The sequence below is a fragment of the Aspergillus vadensis genome (assembly GCF_003184925.1).
Source record: "Aspergillus vadensis CBS 113365 unplaced genomic scaffold BO88scaffold_2, whole genome shotgun sequence".
In the NCBI taxonomy this organism is placed as follows: domain Eukaryota; kingdom Fungi; phylum Ascomycota; class Eurotiomycetes; order Eurotiales; family Aspergillaceae; genus Aspergillus; species Aspergillus vadensis.
Window position 1 is genome coordinate 2,231,097 of NW_020292040.1, and position 15,725 is coordinate 2,246,821.

The window sequence follows — 15,725 nt, forward strand, 5'->3', positions numbered from 1 at the left end:
CTCTTTTCTCCTTCCCGCTCTTTTCCCTCTTCATTGACCTTCACCCACCCCCTCCTCCTCCACTCTCACCTCGCACACTCACTATACTATATACATCATCACTACTGATTATCTTCCCCTTTCTCCATCTAAACCCTGGTGGAGCTACTATCCGATCGTTCACTCATTGCTGCTGGTGGCAATTGACTTGAATAGCTTAGCATAGCATTACACAACATCACTTCTACTCATAAACCGACACGGCCTGCATTGCGCTCATTCCCGCCCTTCCCCGGTCTCTGCTTAATCCGCCGTGTCTTGGAAACTGTCGCGGCCCTTGCGTGTCTGTCTGCGAACAAGATTATCCCTCCCGACGCACAGCTACAGCAGGAGCTCACCTCGTTTCCGCCTGTCGTCATAGTCGCTGCACTCCCCGTCGATCGAACTCCTGGGAAGGAAAAGGTCACACTCGTTGTCCGGGTTAATTTTCCTACTGTCGCAGGTAACCCGTGGATTTTCGAAGATCTAGTCCGGGGTCGACTCGTGGTCCTTGCTTGCTTTACAGCACTATCCAGTCCGCTTTTCACTCGCCCTCCCTTTCCAACGAGGCAGGTTTCCCTCATCCCGGGCGTCGAGTGACTGCTTGTTATTGTTCGCCACACTCTGTTTTTGTTTTGCGGCTTGTCTACTCGGCTTTTGTTGCCTCAAACCTTCTTCAATTCCCCGGTTTCCTCGTGCTCGACTTCACTCCTCGGTTTGATCCCGCGCATTGAAGAACGTGTCTGCAGTAGAGACGCTGCCGAATTACTCTCGACGAGCAACTACTATATATCGATCGCATCGCTGCAATTTCAACCCACGCACCTCCTTCGTTTTCTTCCGCGTTTTTCTAGGTTCGCGTTCAAGGTACGTTAGCAACCGGTTGCCCTTCCCCAGCATTCCTTCCATTCCCCTCCCTAGAATCGGACATTCCCCGGGAGACATGCAGAACCATCCCCTCCCAAACATCCTTCAGACGCCCTTGCCGGCCTGAGGGTAGAAAGCACACCGTCAATGTTCAAGGCTCGCACCAGCCTTCAGCAGCGCCGCATGATTGACCTTCTATCACAGACATTGATTGCATTACAGCCACACGCATCATCACATCTCGACTAGCTCGATCATCTTCTTTGTCTACACTACATCACTGACTCACTCCGGTTGTGCAACTCACTTGCTTCTCTTCGCCTTTACCACCATTCATAGGACAGTACGAGAATGTTCATTGCGTCTTCTCTCGCATAAGCCTTGGTCAGTGACCACGACGTCCGACTGGACCTACCAAGCGGAAGGCTATCACATCCACATCGATCCCGTCTCAGGAATAGAGACATGGAATCAATGAAGCGACACATTGCGCCACTGAAGATCGAAAAGGGAAACCTTCACTACAACTACGACGACCAACCACAACACTATCATTACCAGCACAATCTTGAAATGAGCCCTCCGTTAACACCTTACGAAAACAAAGACGACAGTATGGAGCAATCTGAGACGCCGAGGGCCGTCTTCCACAACTACCTCCGTGCATTCTATCCTTATCACCCCTCCGGAAATGTATCCCCGTCGACTGTCACCCTCCCGTTGGACCAAGGCGACATCGTCCTCGTGCATTCTGTTCACACCAATGGTTGGGCCGACGGTACACTATTAGATACTGGAGCTCGGGGCTGGCTACCCACCAACTACTGCGAAGCGTATGACCAACAGCCTATGCGGCCGCTCCTAAAGGCGTTGACCGACTTTTGGGATATCATCAGAGGAGGCTGTGGATTCCCTCTGAACGACGCTGGCAACCAGGATCTTGTACGAGGCTTGATTGCTGGCGTGCGCTACCTATTGGTAGGTGTTCAACTCCTAGCTGGTGCTTTCGGAGGATAACTGACATGGTCACAGCAAAAATCTGAATGTCTCACACGGGATTGTATCCTGGTCACCAGTCACGACGGTCTGCGCAGGAATCGCAAGGCGTTGCTGGCTGAGCTCTCATCTCTGGTCCGGACCACCAAGAGGTTTCAGGAGGTTGCCAGCGGCAATGCGACGCAGGATGAAATGGACTACATGGTCGATGAAATGCTCCTCAAGGCTTTCCGCATTGTAACGCGAGGTGTTCGTTTCCTCGATGTGTGGACCGAGGAAGTTGGCCTGAGCAGAACGATCGCCGAGCTAGAGCAGCAATCAGGCTACCAGCACGGCCCACTCACTACGGTTTCTGAGACTCGCCCCATTTCGGAAGCTGCTGGCTCCGAGGCCGACACGGAGCGCAACGAGTCTAGACTCATGAACCGTAGCCGATTGGATATGAGCCGAGCATCCACTCGCCTCGACGACTCTCAGCAGACCCGTCCGGTGTCGGTGACCACCAAGCGGATTTCCGTCTCCCACCGGGTCTCGACTTCGGGACCGGCCGCGATTGCCCGCAACCCCAACCTCGCGTCCGAACGACTGAACGATGCCTACGATGCATTCCTCGGTGTGCTGGGCTCCTTTATTGGCCTTCATCTGCAATCCCGCTCCTCAACGGAATTGGTCGTGACCACGGAGCAGGCGGTGCGCTCGTGCCGCGCGCTGCTTACCGTCGTCGAGGCCACTTGCGAGCATGACCCGCAGGGCAGTGGGCTCCTGGAGCAAGCTAGAGACACTATGTATGAACGCCTCTCCGAATTGGTCTATGCGGCCCGGGACGCCTTCCGACCGGCCCATTCTCCAGATGATGAGCTTGTGTTTTTGCCTGATGAAGGAAAGCGTTTGGTGGATGCCGCCACTGATTGTGTGCGAGCAGCGGGGAGCTGCCTGGCCAAAGCTCGACTGATGCTGGAGCAATGCGGTGATTTCGAGCTGGAGGCAATGCCCCAGGATTTGCCTGCTGCGACCAGTGCAATGACCGACGCCAACAAAACCCCGCAACCCCCGAAGACAAGCACCTTTGCTGGTCACCAGAACCGATCTCAAGAAGCTTCTTTGCGCTTGCCCCCGCCTCCTCTACAAATTCCCAACTCCATCAACAACCGATACTCTCCTCCAACCCCAGGTCTGACGGATGATACTACTCCCTCGTCCTTCCAGTCGCGTAATGGGGCTAGCACTCCCGGCACCGACATGTCCTCTTTTCCATCCACCAGCCACCTCTCCACCAGCCTGGATAAGTTATCCTTTTCGTCTCACGATACCCAACCCATTGAGATCCCCCCTCATAGGGACAGCCAAGCTAAGTCCGATGTTAGTGAGTCCTTTGGCCGAGGCATCACTAGCAATGGAAGTAGCTTTACATTCAACAGCCGTCTTCGTGACTCGGAGATGAGTGGTGTCTCCCAGACTTCCACTCGCGCTACCTCGCCCGACATTGGCAATCATTACCAGGTTCCCTCTCTTAAGGGCAGCATCAGTCATTCTACCCTAGCCGAGGAAACGGAAGAAGGAGAAGCCAATATTCTGGAGAAGACTTACGCGCACGAGCTGATCTTCAAGGATGGCCAGATTATGGGCGGAAGTTTACGCGCGCTCGTCGAGAAGCTGACTGCACACCAGTCGACGCCAGACGCGATGTTCGTTTCGACCTTCTATCTCACTTTCCGTCTTTTCGCAACCCCAATTGAGTTTGCGGAGACATTGGTTGATCGGTTCAACTACATCGGGGACACTCCTCACACCGCCGGGCCTGTTCGTCTTCGTGTTTACAACGTCTTCAAAGGCTGGCTCGAATCCCACTGGCGTCACGACTGCGATAACTGTGCCCTCGAATACATTGTGAACTTCGCCAGCACGACCCTCATGCACAACCTTCCGTCTGCTGGAAAGCGGCTTGTCGAGCTAGCCGAAAAGGTCTCAATGGTTCACGGACCGGTCGTACCGCGTCTGGTGTCTTCCATGGGAAAAACCAACACTGCAACTGCACAATATGTGCACCCAGACACACCTCTGCCACCGCCCATCCTGGGAAAGAAGGAAGTCAACCTTCTGAAGCAGTGGAAGAACGGCGAAGGCACAATCACCATCCTGGATTTCGACCCGATGGAACTTGCTCGCCAGTTCACAATCAAGGAATCGCGCATCTTCTGCGCTATTCTTCCCGAAGAGCTGCTGGCCACGGAGTGGATGAAGAAATCCGGTTCCTTGGCTGTTAACGTCAGGGCTATGGCCACTCTGTCCACGGATCTGACACATCTCGTAGCAGATTCGATTCTCCAGCTGGAAGAGCCCAAGAAGCGTGCAGCGATCATCAAGCACTGGGTCAAGATTGCGAACAAGTGCCTGGAGCTCAGCAACTACGACTCATTGATGGCCATCATCTGCTCCTTGAATTCATCTATGATCTCCCGCTTGAAGCGGACCTGGGAAGTGGTGTCCCAGAAGACCAAAACCACCCTTGAATACCTGCGAGGCATTGTCGATGTCTCACGGAACTACTCCGTTCTCCGGCAGCGACTGCAGAACCGCGTTCCTCCTTGCCTGCCTTTCGTCGGCACCTACCTTACGGATCTCACATTCGTGGACCACGGTAACCAGGCACTGCGTACCTTGCCCACAGATGAGGGTGACATGGCAGTCATCAACTTCGACAAGCACATGAAGACGGCCAAGATCATCAGCGAGCTACAGCGATTCCAGATTCCGTACCGACTGACGGAAGTGCCGGAACTGCAGGCGTGGATGCAGAACGAGCTCGTTCGTGTGCGATCGAGCGGCGAAAAGAGTCTGCAGACATTCTATCGCCGGTCGCTGGTCCTGGAGCCCCGGGAAGTGCCCCAAGCGCGCATGCAGCCTGAATCCAGCTCCTCTTCGATTCTCGAGAACGCCAAAGACAAGTTCGACTTTCTTTCCTGGACACATCCCTCCAAGTCCAAGTCGGTCGCGACGAACGGTTGAACAGGTCGGATCCCACTCATTCGTCACGGCCGCCACTTTTATGAATTTACGACAGTCACTTCTATTCATGTTTTTACGGATTTTTACCCAATTACCCATTTTTATTCCCATCTCTTCCTTCTCATACACGTTTTACCCTCGCATTTCCGCTGTGTATAACCTTTTCGCTCTCACCCTCCTCCATCCACATCTCTTATAATTTCTATTATATCTCTGGGCGGTACTCGTGAATCTTTTCAATCCTATTTCTTTTTCTTGTTCAGGGAAACAAAAAAAGAGGAAATGATCGGCGGGGCTTCCAAAAAACAACACGGAATGTTGTACATTGCATGCACAGGGGCGGTTGGGAAAAATGACACTACCAAAAAAGGGAGGGGCAAAGCATATATTGGGGTCTTATACTACAGGTCGGGAACGGGCCTCGCGGCTCGCACACACACACATACTCGTTGATTCGAATTTTGGGCCTTGCCTTGCCTTTCAAGCTGTTATGGAGATGCATGTATTGATGATGGGTCATGAGTGCGTCTCTCTGCTTTTTTATCTTTATACCATTCTCTGTGTTTTTATCCACTTTTTTGATTCACCCCCTTTTGTTTGATTCATTTTTACTATCATTGTTTTATTGATTGATTGGTTGGTTGCTCTTTGGATGGATGGGAGCATTGCTTGGATTTGTACTTGGACTTGGCTTGTTTGGACTAGGAACTTACTTACTGGATGGCATGGAAACTTGGGATGGATTGGATGGATATTTGGAAGGATACTTAGGATAGGATCTACCTGTGTACTATTTGTATATACCATTCTGCAACATACTAGTCTATTGACTAATCGATCGATCATGGTCTGATCATATACTTCCTACATAGTAGATTGAATCTTATAGTTGTAAGTTCCACAATTGATTTGTAGTAATAGTAGTATAGTAACAGTGAGGTAAACCTAAACACAGTAGCTAACCAGATCCCCCATCCCGCCATTTCCTAAACATACCAACAAAACCCGGACCTTCATATTCATTATTCTCCGGAGTCTGATCCAATGATACAGCAGTAGGCCCCATTTCCAAAATAGGTATCATCGAGGGCCGACCATGTGCGCACTGGAAAGGGAAAACGCAATCTGCGAGTCGTCTAACCAGACTCTGGCATTCATCGTTATCCAGAACATCATTGAACATGATTGCCGTGCGGCATGCGCGAGAGTTCAGCAGGTCGATGATCCCTCGAGGACAGCCGTCGAGTCGGTCTACCCAGCTGCTGCTGCTGCTGCTGCTGCTGGCTTGAGCCATATCTGGACGAGAGTGGCCGATGCCGGGCGCATGGTGAGGCTGTCGGCTTCGTCCGTACTCTTCTTCGCGTCTCCAGATCTCGCCGCGGATGAGGTCGGTGACTAGGTCGGGTTCGGTGCGGCAGCGCTCGGCGATGAGAGTTGGGAGGGTGTGTACGAAAATGAAGACATTCTTGTCTCTGGGTCCTTGTTCCACGGTGTAAGTTACTCCCCAAGACTGGAAGAAATCCTTGTATCGTTTAAACAAGGATGCTTCGGTGGTGGATATTTCAAAAATAATTGGTTTCAACGTGATGGTTTGGATGGAGCCTGGGCTATCTGCTTCTGATGTGAACAGCTCTGCCATGAGTGCCTCGACCCGGCATCGCTCGTCTGCAGCATGCTGATCGATCAAGATCAGGTTCGATGCAGGGTCCCCAGGGCTATTAGAGGGCATTTGCATCTTTATGAGGATGAATTTCTGATCCACTTGAGCGATGACTTCTGCAGCCCTGAGATCCTGTTTACGCAGTTTGCCGCGGAACTTCGACACTCCCATGCCTTCTAATCCGCATAGCTCACCGTGATTGTCCCGCGAACTAGACCCGGGGCGAGCTGTCTCGTGGCCAGCACTGACATCCATCGCACTGATAGGCCTCTCTGGGCGGCCAAAAACAGGATTAATCCAATTGTCCAAAAGCTTTTCAACCCACTTGTTGTCAGTCCTTTGCAGAGCGACCGACCTTGGTCGCTGCACTTCGTCTGAAGTAGGATGTGGTTCTTGTATACAGCCAGTGGACCGGGGCCGCAGCACCACGTCCGATGCTCCTGAAGACCCGAGGAGCATGGACTGGCCAGTCCGTGAGTTGATCAAATGGCGTCTACCCGTGTAAGGGTCCACCCAGGGCATCATCGTGTCGGTATCTGTCTCTTGGGGAATCTGATTCAGTTGTCCTTCGTGCATCCCTGATACGTCTGGTATAGGAGATCGGGGCTCGGTGGCCGTGCCTTCCTCGCCAGCAGATAGAAGCGCTGATTGCTGGTTTAACTGATCCCGGACTTGATGAGTTGGGTTATTCTGTGAGCGAGCTGACCCGAATTCGCGACCGCGTAAAGGCAACCTCTTGCTGAAAGTTTCCGGCTTTGCACTTTTGATTCTGGTCCAATCTCCGAAATGATGGCTGACATTGGGTGGTCTTCGCAAAGAGGGAAGCTTGATTTGACCACCGAGGGTCTCTTCGGCGACAGAGCCGACGCCTTCTGAAGCTAGAGACCTTCCGGTCTTCACGCTGCTAGGGCGCGTAGTAGCTGGCGGTACATTGGGCGAACCTCTTTTCCTTTTCCCAGTGCGTGGACGTAAGCTGCTCTGCCTGAGGAATTCGTTGATCATTGTCGACAGCACATCTAGTATACGCTGAAGAGATTTGTCTGATTCTGGAAGTTCTTGCGTATCATCGTCGATATTCCACTCATTGCAGCTGTCTATACGTATATAGAACATTGGCCATTTATTGACTGCTTTAGACGCGGGTTTGCTATGCATGAGTTGGCCATCAGCAGCCCGGACAGATGCTTCAGCTGCAGAGGAACGGCTTCTTGTAGACCCAAAATCCGACAAGGCAAATGAGCGATTGACTTCCGCAAATATCAGATTTGCGTTGTTTCTCGCGAACACCGGGTTCGAGCCTAAAGAGACAAACTGGACCTTCTTCGTAGGGCTAGGCATCAAGGAGACTGCCGCATGTATTGTGAGGTCAGAAACGCTGGCCGATACGGTATCCCAGATGCCCGTATTCTGAGCCTCAACCAGCCCCGACTGTGCCAGGATAGAACGAAGCCGTTGTAGATCGGGTTCCCCGCCATATTGTCTGGCAGGTCTCTGTGGATGTACCGTGATCTTCTTATCCCTATGAGCGTCGAGGACCACTAGCTTAGCCATCCTATCGTTTGCGATCATGAATGACACCAGAAAGTGCTTTAGTTCCTCCCACTGTCGTTCCAGTTCATCTGGTCTTTGAAGAGCCAATGCTCGACTCTTTACGCGCACGGGCATATTGCCGAACAGATCGTTTACTGTGACGGACGTGCCATGGGCACTGAACCTTAGCTCTTGATATGCTGGAGCTGGCATCAATCGAGCAACCGGTGTCGAGTGATGGAACGTTACGGTATTAGTACTCGAATGGCGCACATGGTGTGATGTGATATTCAGCAGAGAAAGGGCAGCAAGTGAGGCGAGAAACAGCCCTTTACGTCCTTCTATAGCATGACTCGAATGGTATTTTGAAGTATCTGCATCTCTATGAGTAAAGGACATTGATATGCGACGATTGAACTTACGGTGGGCTTTCCCCAATCCTCCGTCTGGTTCAAACTCCGCTGGAGGAATCCCATCTCCGTCATCTTCAACTATACAGCCTCCGCGAACGAAGTCGACGGTCACATAGACTGTACGAGCATTTGCATCCAACGCATTCTTGACTAGCTCTACAATAACCCCGTTCAAGTGTGTAATGGCAGTTGAGGATTTGAGCTTTGCCACTACATCAGGCGGTAGAGGTCGAATTTTGGGGTCCCATGACGACATCGCCAGGGGGTTGGTAGATCAGTTTATAGCCTTGTAGAGATTCTCTCATGTTGCCATAATGTGGTGGCGCTCCGAGTTAGTTGATAGCGCTTGAAATCTGACCTGTAGCTTTACCAGAAAGCATAGACCGGTCATCGAAAGACAAAAGCGGATAATCTATCCAGAAAAGCAGTTATCGACTCAAAAAGGGGAGAGAAATGCATAGATTCAGGCCATGTCGGCAGTTGACGAGGAGAGCCAGTTGAAATGAAGCCCAGCAGGGGAAACCGCGGCCGATGATGTCTCATATCACGTGATGATAAGACATCTGGCGATAAGCGATCATGGAATCGCAGTATTGATGGCCTACTCCCTACACTCCCTACGAGATTGTCGAAGACTTCGACAGAATACTGTCATATTTGTGGCAGTTAAAAGATCTTCAAAGAGGCAGGCAGGATGCGCGCACCAGTTCAGCCTCTGAAAAGAAGCTACGTTGGCCTGTGTGGTATCTGGGTGCTTGAGCTTATCGTGACTGGATCCTCCTGTATACAATCTCCGGTTCCGGGGTGGAAACAAACAAGGAACCAGATCCCCTGAACATGGGTTGTGCAGCTTGTGCTTCACCCCTCAGCCTCTATTGTACAGAATGAAGCACATAGAAGCAGATCGAGATCGCAGCATGCTGACATATGGGATATGGTTCACGAGGGAAAAGCACTGGACACGAGCGCATAGTGTGGGATGGCATGCACCAGACTAAAAAGTAAAGCGTGCGGCAGCGAGTCATGAACTGGCACGGATAGACTAACATAATTCGCCGGGAACATCCATGTCAAAGGACCGAATAAGCGGGCTAGCGAGATACGCGCTATCGCATCACTGCAGTAGTTCCAGCCTCGGAAGCTTGTAAGACGGAGTGCTGGAGGCGGGATTCGTAACAGATCGACACAGATTCGTCAGGCTGAACCACTGACAAACAATATCCAGAGGGCAGACATGATGACACGTCAAGAGAGAGAAGTGTGAGGCAGGAACCTCAATCACTCAGTCAATAAATGAATCGGTTGGGGAGTGAAACGCAGAGGAGAGAAAGGCGACATCCAGGCGCCGATCGTTTATTTGGGCCGATAGGCATCACGTGCAGCTCCTGAGGAACTCCTGACTTGGAAATGAAAGGGTGGATGGCCGGCCATCTTCCTCCATCGCCATTTTCCCAATTTCTCGCTCTTCTTTTTCTTCCTTCCGGACGCTTTCTTTTCTTGCTACGATTTCTGTCGGTTTTTCGTGGATTGAAGTTATCTGCTTTCTTCCCCCCCCGTCACACCTCCCATCTTTATCACTCCCTCCGCTACCCCTCCGATCCTTTAGATCCGTTTCTTTGGTTCACGCATCTTCCCCTGCGGCTGTTATCTGATCGGCCAACCGTCTATCGCTGTATCCCTGTGGACTTGCATCACTCGCTACGGGGAACGTGTCGTGAGTGTGGCGATCGCATAAACACTCACTTTCACTGGCTATCTCACCGGTGGATTGTTGGAAGGCCAGAATGGCCACGGCTGAAGGGCCCGCCAGGGCGCATGGTGAGTGAATTCAACTCATCTCAGAAGTTCTTGTCTGGGTTGTTGCTCATGTACAAGGCATAGATCGCAATGGACGTCGCCACCCCTTTTCTAGCTGGATGAAGCGACTCGCCAGTCTCAAACATTCTACCGATTCAAGTGCCAACCGCTGGTCCAACAAGCGTCATGCGATGCCCAAATACAAAAGCCGGAGTTCGAAGAACAACCCCTACCCGCTGTCGGGCACTGCCCACATGGTTCCCGACTATAATAGCGACTTCAACACTTCCGAGGCGAGCGCAGATTCCGATCGGAGGTCTTGTTCGCAGAGCGAACCCTCTCTCACATACTCCGGGTACGAGCAGCAGATCCCAGCCACCAGTGCAAAGTCCACCGCACCAACCATCTCAACCAACGGCGACACGGCCATCTCCGATGCAGCATACTCCAAGGCAGGGACGATGGCTACAGCGGGTGGTGGCATCAGTTCGCAGGGGGGAGGCGAGGGGAGCACCTTCTCATCGCCCGCGCCATCGGTGCGATCTCTGACCACGACCTTGACCACTGTACAATCGGCAGCACCTTCCGGGCAGCTCTACAATACGCAAAACCAGCACCATGGTCTGACCCATACCGGTTCTTTACACAACTCAGCGACGCAACAAGTGCAATTTTCTCATCAGTTTCCCCCGTCGCCAGCAACGGCCGTGCCGCCCCACCTTGCCCCTCATGGTCACTCGGTCACCTACAGTACTGCGACAGCCAACAATATCTTGACCGACAACGCCTCCATTCTGACTCTCGCATCGTCATCAAAGAGGCGCCGTAGAAACTCTTTGGACACAAATGCCTCTGTTCGCGCCCTGGCGCCGTCCTCCGTGTTCGGTGGCAGCCGTGAGAGTTTACCGTTGAGTGTGCTGAGTGGAAATGTCGGAGAGTCAGCGACCTCCTCTTCATTCAATCCGCCGGGTGTCCTCAACAGACCTAGCTTGGTGGGTCTTGCCAGTGTTGAGCGTGCCAGCGTCTACTCGGCGTCCGGGGCCGCACCTCTCGCAGGGAGCGGTGAGCGCGGCAGCTTTCACAAGAACGCCACTGCAGGAGACGGTGCGAGTGTCATCAGCGCGGCCCAATCGCACAGTCGCCACGACAGCAATGCAGCCAGCATCACTGGGACCGGTATGAGCAGTCCATGGTCCGGGCCGTCAAACAACCAACCATTGACGGGGCGAATCAGCCGTCGCAGCTCAGGATGGGGAGAGATTAACGGTGAAGAGAGCGATGAAGAGAAGCTCGCCGAAGGGAGAGAGGAGGAGCCCGAAATCAAAGTTGAGGGTGTGACAGACTTGAAGAGAGAGTTTTCTGGTGAGTAGAGTGATTGATTTGATCGGGCATCAAATCACTCTCCCACCCAGATTATCTTTCTATGAAGAAAAGAAATTTCCCCAATTTCTTTCCTTCTTTACTACTGCAACGAAGTTACGCAAGATGAGATATTCCATGACAGATTGAGTGAACCCTGTTCTGCTTTCTTGCTCTTTTTGCTTCTGCGTTCTTTCTTTCAAAGTAATGACTAATGCAACCACATACACGGAGGGTTTCGTTTCATAACTCACCCGGAGAGGGAAATGAGTCCTTTCTCCACATACCCCCACAACCTATCTATTATCTTGCTATGAGGCGTTAAAACGGCGTTTGATATTCATTCCACATATTCCCTTTCCTGATTTCACTCCTTTTGCACATCTGTACATTCCCCTCCTATACCAAGAACCATGATCGGTAGGATGGATAAACGCGGGACTGGGCACGGTGCACACGGGACAGGACTTATCTATCTGGGCGGACGGACGGACGGCACGGCACGGCACGGCACGGTACGGTTTCTATTTGATATCCCCAAGGGCTATTGCAAGCATCAACGTTATCTTTATCTCTGCTTTTATCGTGTATTCTCTTCATCTTCTCTTGATGTCAAATTATCTTTGTCCCGCTATTCTGTCTCTTCCATATTCACTTTACATGAATGTATTTGCTATGCTATCATTTTCCTCTTCTGTCTTTCGAGGCACATGCTGCTAGCTTTGCATCCTCTGAATGAAGTACACAGTAGTTACCTACCAGCGTGGGTCGAGAGTCTTCTCGTCCGGGCTGTTAACTACTAGCAATGATGAATTGACGAAGAAGGCTATGTGCTAACCTCATCGTTACTACTTATGGTTAGTAGTAGATGGCTTTCTTATCTGAAAAGGTATCGGCCATTGTGGTAGTGGTGCCGGGTTACTCCAGACAACCTAGTAGCGATTATAGTTATGGCAGTGACTACTGCCTACTAGGCAGACTGCAGATGAAAAGATGTTAAGTTCTAAACTGATTGTCAAAGTTTCATTTTCATTGTCATGTGCTTTTTAAAGAAAAACAGGGACTGACTGCGTGATATGCACAACAGCTTCTCCTGGTCTGATCTGTTTCGATCGAAGAATTTTTGTACTTCATAAACATCACTCATGCCACCGACGAGCCTAGGTATTTCCGAGCACCGCGACGCCATCCCCTCATGTACACCATTAGATATAAGAGAAAAAAGGGTAAAAGAATAAGAAGAGATAAAAAGAAATGATGGGAGAATCAGCGACTCTGCATAAACATCATCTACAAAGCTCAAATGAACAAGCAAGAAAAGAAGACAACACGAGAATGTCGGGTTTAGGCAGTGCCCACGCCGATCTTGGACTCAGAACTACTCCGTTCGGTCTCCTTCTGCTGTTGAGAAGCCAGGAACTTCTTGAACATGGCGGCAATGTCGCTCTCCGACTTCTTGGCCTCTTCCGAGGTTTGTCCGTTCTTCTCGGTGATCAGGTTCTTGAGCCACTGGTTTTCCAGCTCCAGGGCCGTGACGCGAGCCTCCAGCGCAGTGTTCTTCTCGGTGGTCTCCTTGACGGTCTTCTCGAGAGCTTGCTCACGCATCTTCTTCTTCACGCGGAAGCGGGCACTCGCGGCGGTGTTCCGGCGACGCTTGTCTTCTTCGGCGGCAACGCGCGCGGCCTCCTCTACGCTCATGGCTGGGGTCTTTTGAGTGTTCTTGCGCTTAGGTCCTGCTGCCGGGGCGGTGGTAGCCGGGGCCGGGGCAGGGGTGGCAGCCGCAGACGGCGGGGATGTGATCGAGGACTGCGGGGAGGGCTGAGAAGCCGCTTGGCTGGGAGCAGGGTTGATGTTGAGGGGACCGTTGGGCAGGGACGGAACTGCAGAGTACTGTGTGTTCTGGACCGGCAAAGGTTGGGTGTTGATGGAGTTCATGGTAGAGGAAATGTCGTTGACATTGCCGAAGCCTTCTAGAGAACGTTAGTCATGACTGTCATGATTGGATGAAGGCCCCTGATGAGGCAAGTCGACCAAGGGGAAAGGGTCTCAAGCTGGGCGGATGGGGTATAAAGCACAGCATCACTGGGATCGACACGAGCCCAGATCATCTTGAATGTGCCACAAAGGGTGCCTCTATGCAACCTCCCACGCTGTACGGGTCACGTGGTATGGCGCCATCACGAGAGCAATTGGCGTTATCCCAGGCCAAGGCAAGGCTGCTGCACGTTTTGCGATCGCGCACAGACAAAGAGGACCCCGTGCAGCATACGAGCCAATGAGATATCGTGCAGATGAGGTGCGCGGCGGAAGGAACAGCTCGTGTCTCAGGGATATAGTAAAGCTTCTCCCACTAGTACTAGTCCCTGAGAGGGTACGAGATTCGCACAATCAAAGCAAAATGGACAAAGGAAAAATGAAAGAGGGGGTTGGCGGGCTGAAGGTATGGAAAAAGCACATTGATGAGGGCTGATAGTTGAAGCAACTGGCGAAGCGGTGCACATGCAGGAAGTATGCAGCTGCTTCAGCAATACCCCAACAGTTGCCCGTAACCACCCAGCTTGGACCCAAGGGTTTTATATCGTGGTGTTTTCAAAGAGAATCTGCAGCACAGCAACTCACCTCCCAAAAGGTTCAGAAAGTCCATGTCAGAGCTGGTGTCTTGCGCGGTTTCCTTCTTGACTGTATTGTCCTCCAGCTGGTCAAAGTTGGGCAGATTCAGATCGGCAAACTTGTCGAAATCAAAGAATTCGGCATTGGTAAAAAGCGAAAGTTCATTTTCGAGGTTGTATGAATCCTGATGTTGCTGCTGAAGGGCCTGATCGTACGGCGAAGGAATGGCATTCAGATCATCGAGATATTGAGAGAAGTTGGGGGCCCGACGGCCGTTGAATTCGGACATGATGTGTTTTTGAGGCTTAACGGGCCTCTTTCCCTGAAATACGGCGATGCGAGTGTTGAGGATTGTATTCAGATTTCGTAGTTTCTATATCGAAGTCCCTCTGCACAGGGACACTTGGTCGTACGATCACCACCAAGTATTCGAAACTGTTCACGGTAACCCGCAGAGTGTATTCGTCGTGGGCGGACCAATCGATGGGGTCGCAATGCAGGCGATATGGGGTGTCAGCGGGATTCGAAGTCGAGACAGGAGAAGACAAAAGGCGTGGGAAGAGTCGAGGAGAGAAAGAGGGTCGAGTCGAGTTTGGAGTGTGGGACGGCCGGAGACGAAAAAGAGTGGGAATTTGCGGCGGGGCGGGGGAATTGGAGGGAAGCCGCTGATTATTAAGTTATCGGGGGGAAAATGCGGCACAATGGCCCCGTTGAATAATCCCGGTGACTAACCGTCCCTCCCTATTCACTTACGCTTCTGTCTCGCTCCGATCGCTACTTGCATCATTCTGCAATCATTCACTCCAACAAGTATTTCTTTCCAAATTATTTCTAGATCTCATCTCCCCATCCGCTGGGCCCCAGAATCTGGATACTTTCCTTCCCTTGAGGTACTGCACAGTACCTGCGCTGGGTTACCCGGAGCCGCGTGTTGCCACCGCACAATCACTACTAACCACTACAGTAAATGCTTTTCCGCTGATGACATCGAAGCCGAGTCATCCTCTTTCCGGTGGCCGAAGTCGGGCTTGCGGAACCAAAGAATCGCACTGCCGCCGTCCTTCGCCGGCTGGTTTAGGGTCCAAACCGGTTGAACTTTAGGGACGACCTTGGCCACTCTCATGTGAAGTCAGATTGAACAAATTCCTCGCACTGGCTTATGGTCTACTAGACTTGCCTGACCGGGTGCCCGCTATGGATGCCCTGGTTGGCTCAAGGTTGATGGCTTGGCGACCTTAGTATTGTCTAGTATTATTGTTCTACTTCGGATTTTGCGCGGTTCGCGAGGAGTTAATCTCCCTGCTTATAAACCACATCTCGTGTACCTGCTGAATCCAGTTAGCCAAGTGCCGACTACAAAAAAGGGTAAAATTATCCGCGAGCTCAACCTCCACAACCTCCTCATTAATAATCGGGATCTGCATACTTATCGTATGAGGTTATCCACAACTTCTCCTCTGTCCATCCTT

At 51.7% G+C, this 15,725-nt stretch overlaps 4 protein-coding genes across 4 annotated transcripts; 2 read left to right on the forward strand and 2 right to left on the reverse strand.

Annotated features, from left to right (window-relative positions):
- Positions 1-1,350: 1,350 nt before the first annotated feature.
- On the forward strand, positions 1,351-4,887 carry BO88DRAFT_411325 (guanine nucleotide exchange factor; the record flags this gene model as incomplete). Its single annotated transcript, XM_025708033.1, has 2 exons — positions 1,351-1,863; positions 1,918-4,887. The coding sequence occupies 2 exons, from the start codon at positions 1,351-1,353 to the stop codon at positions 4,885-4,887; spliced, it is 3,483 nt and encodes a 1,160-aa protein (XP_025567746.1).
- Positions 4,888-5,775: 888 nt separating this feature from the next.
- Positions 5,776-8,970, reverse strand: BO88DRAFT_357926 (putative DNA mismatch repair protein (Mlh3)). Its single transcript, XM_025703776.1, has 2 exons — positions 8,500-8,970; positions 5,776-8,451 (listed from the first exon to the last, which is right to left on the reverse strand). The coding sequence occupies exons 1-2, from the start codon at positions 8,744-8,746 to the stop codon at positions 5,846-5,848; spliced, it is 2,853 nt and encodes a 950-aa protein (XP_025567747.1). The 5' UTR covers positions 8,747-8,970; the 3' UTR covers positions 5,776-5,845.
- A 1,178-nt stretch (positions 8,971-10,148) lies between these two features.
- Positions 10,149-11,858, forward strand: BO88DRAFT_109564 (uncharacterized protein). Its single transcript, XM_025701253.1, has 2 exons — positions 10,149-10,308; positions 10,372-11,858. The coding sequence occupies exons 1-2, from the start codon at positions 10,275-10,277 to the stop codon at positions 11,655-11,657; spliced, it is 1,320 nt and encodes a 439-aa protein (XP_025567748.1). The 5' UTR covers positions 10,149-10,274; the 3' UTR covers positions 11,658-11,858.
- A 1,132-nt stretch (positions 11,859-12,990) lies between these two features.
- Positions 12,991-14,891, reverse strand: BO88DRAFT_380851 (putative bZIP transcription factor (MetR); the record flags this gene model as incomplete). Its single annotated transcript, XM_025704553.1, has 2 exons — positions 14,266-14,891; positions 12,991-13,616 (listed from the first exon to the last, which is right to left on the reverse strand). Exons 1-2 carry the CDS (start codon positions 14,543-14,545, stop codon positions 12,991-12,993), a joined length of 906 nt encoding a protein of 301 aa, XP_025567749.1. The 5' UTR covers positions 14,546-14,891.
- Positions 14,892-15,725: the final 834 nt, after the last annotated feature.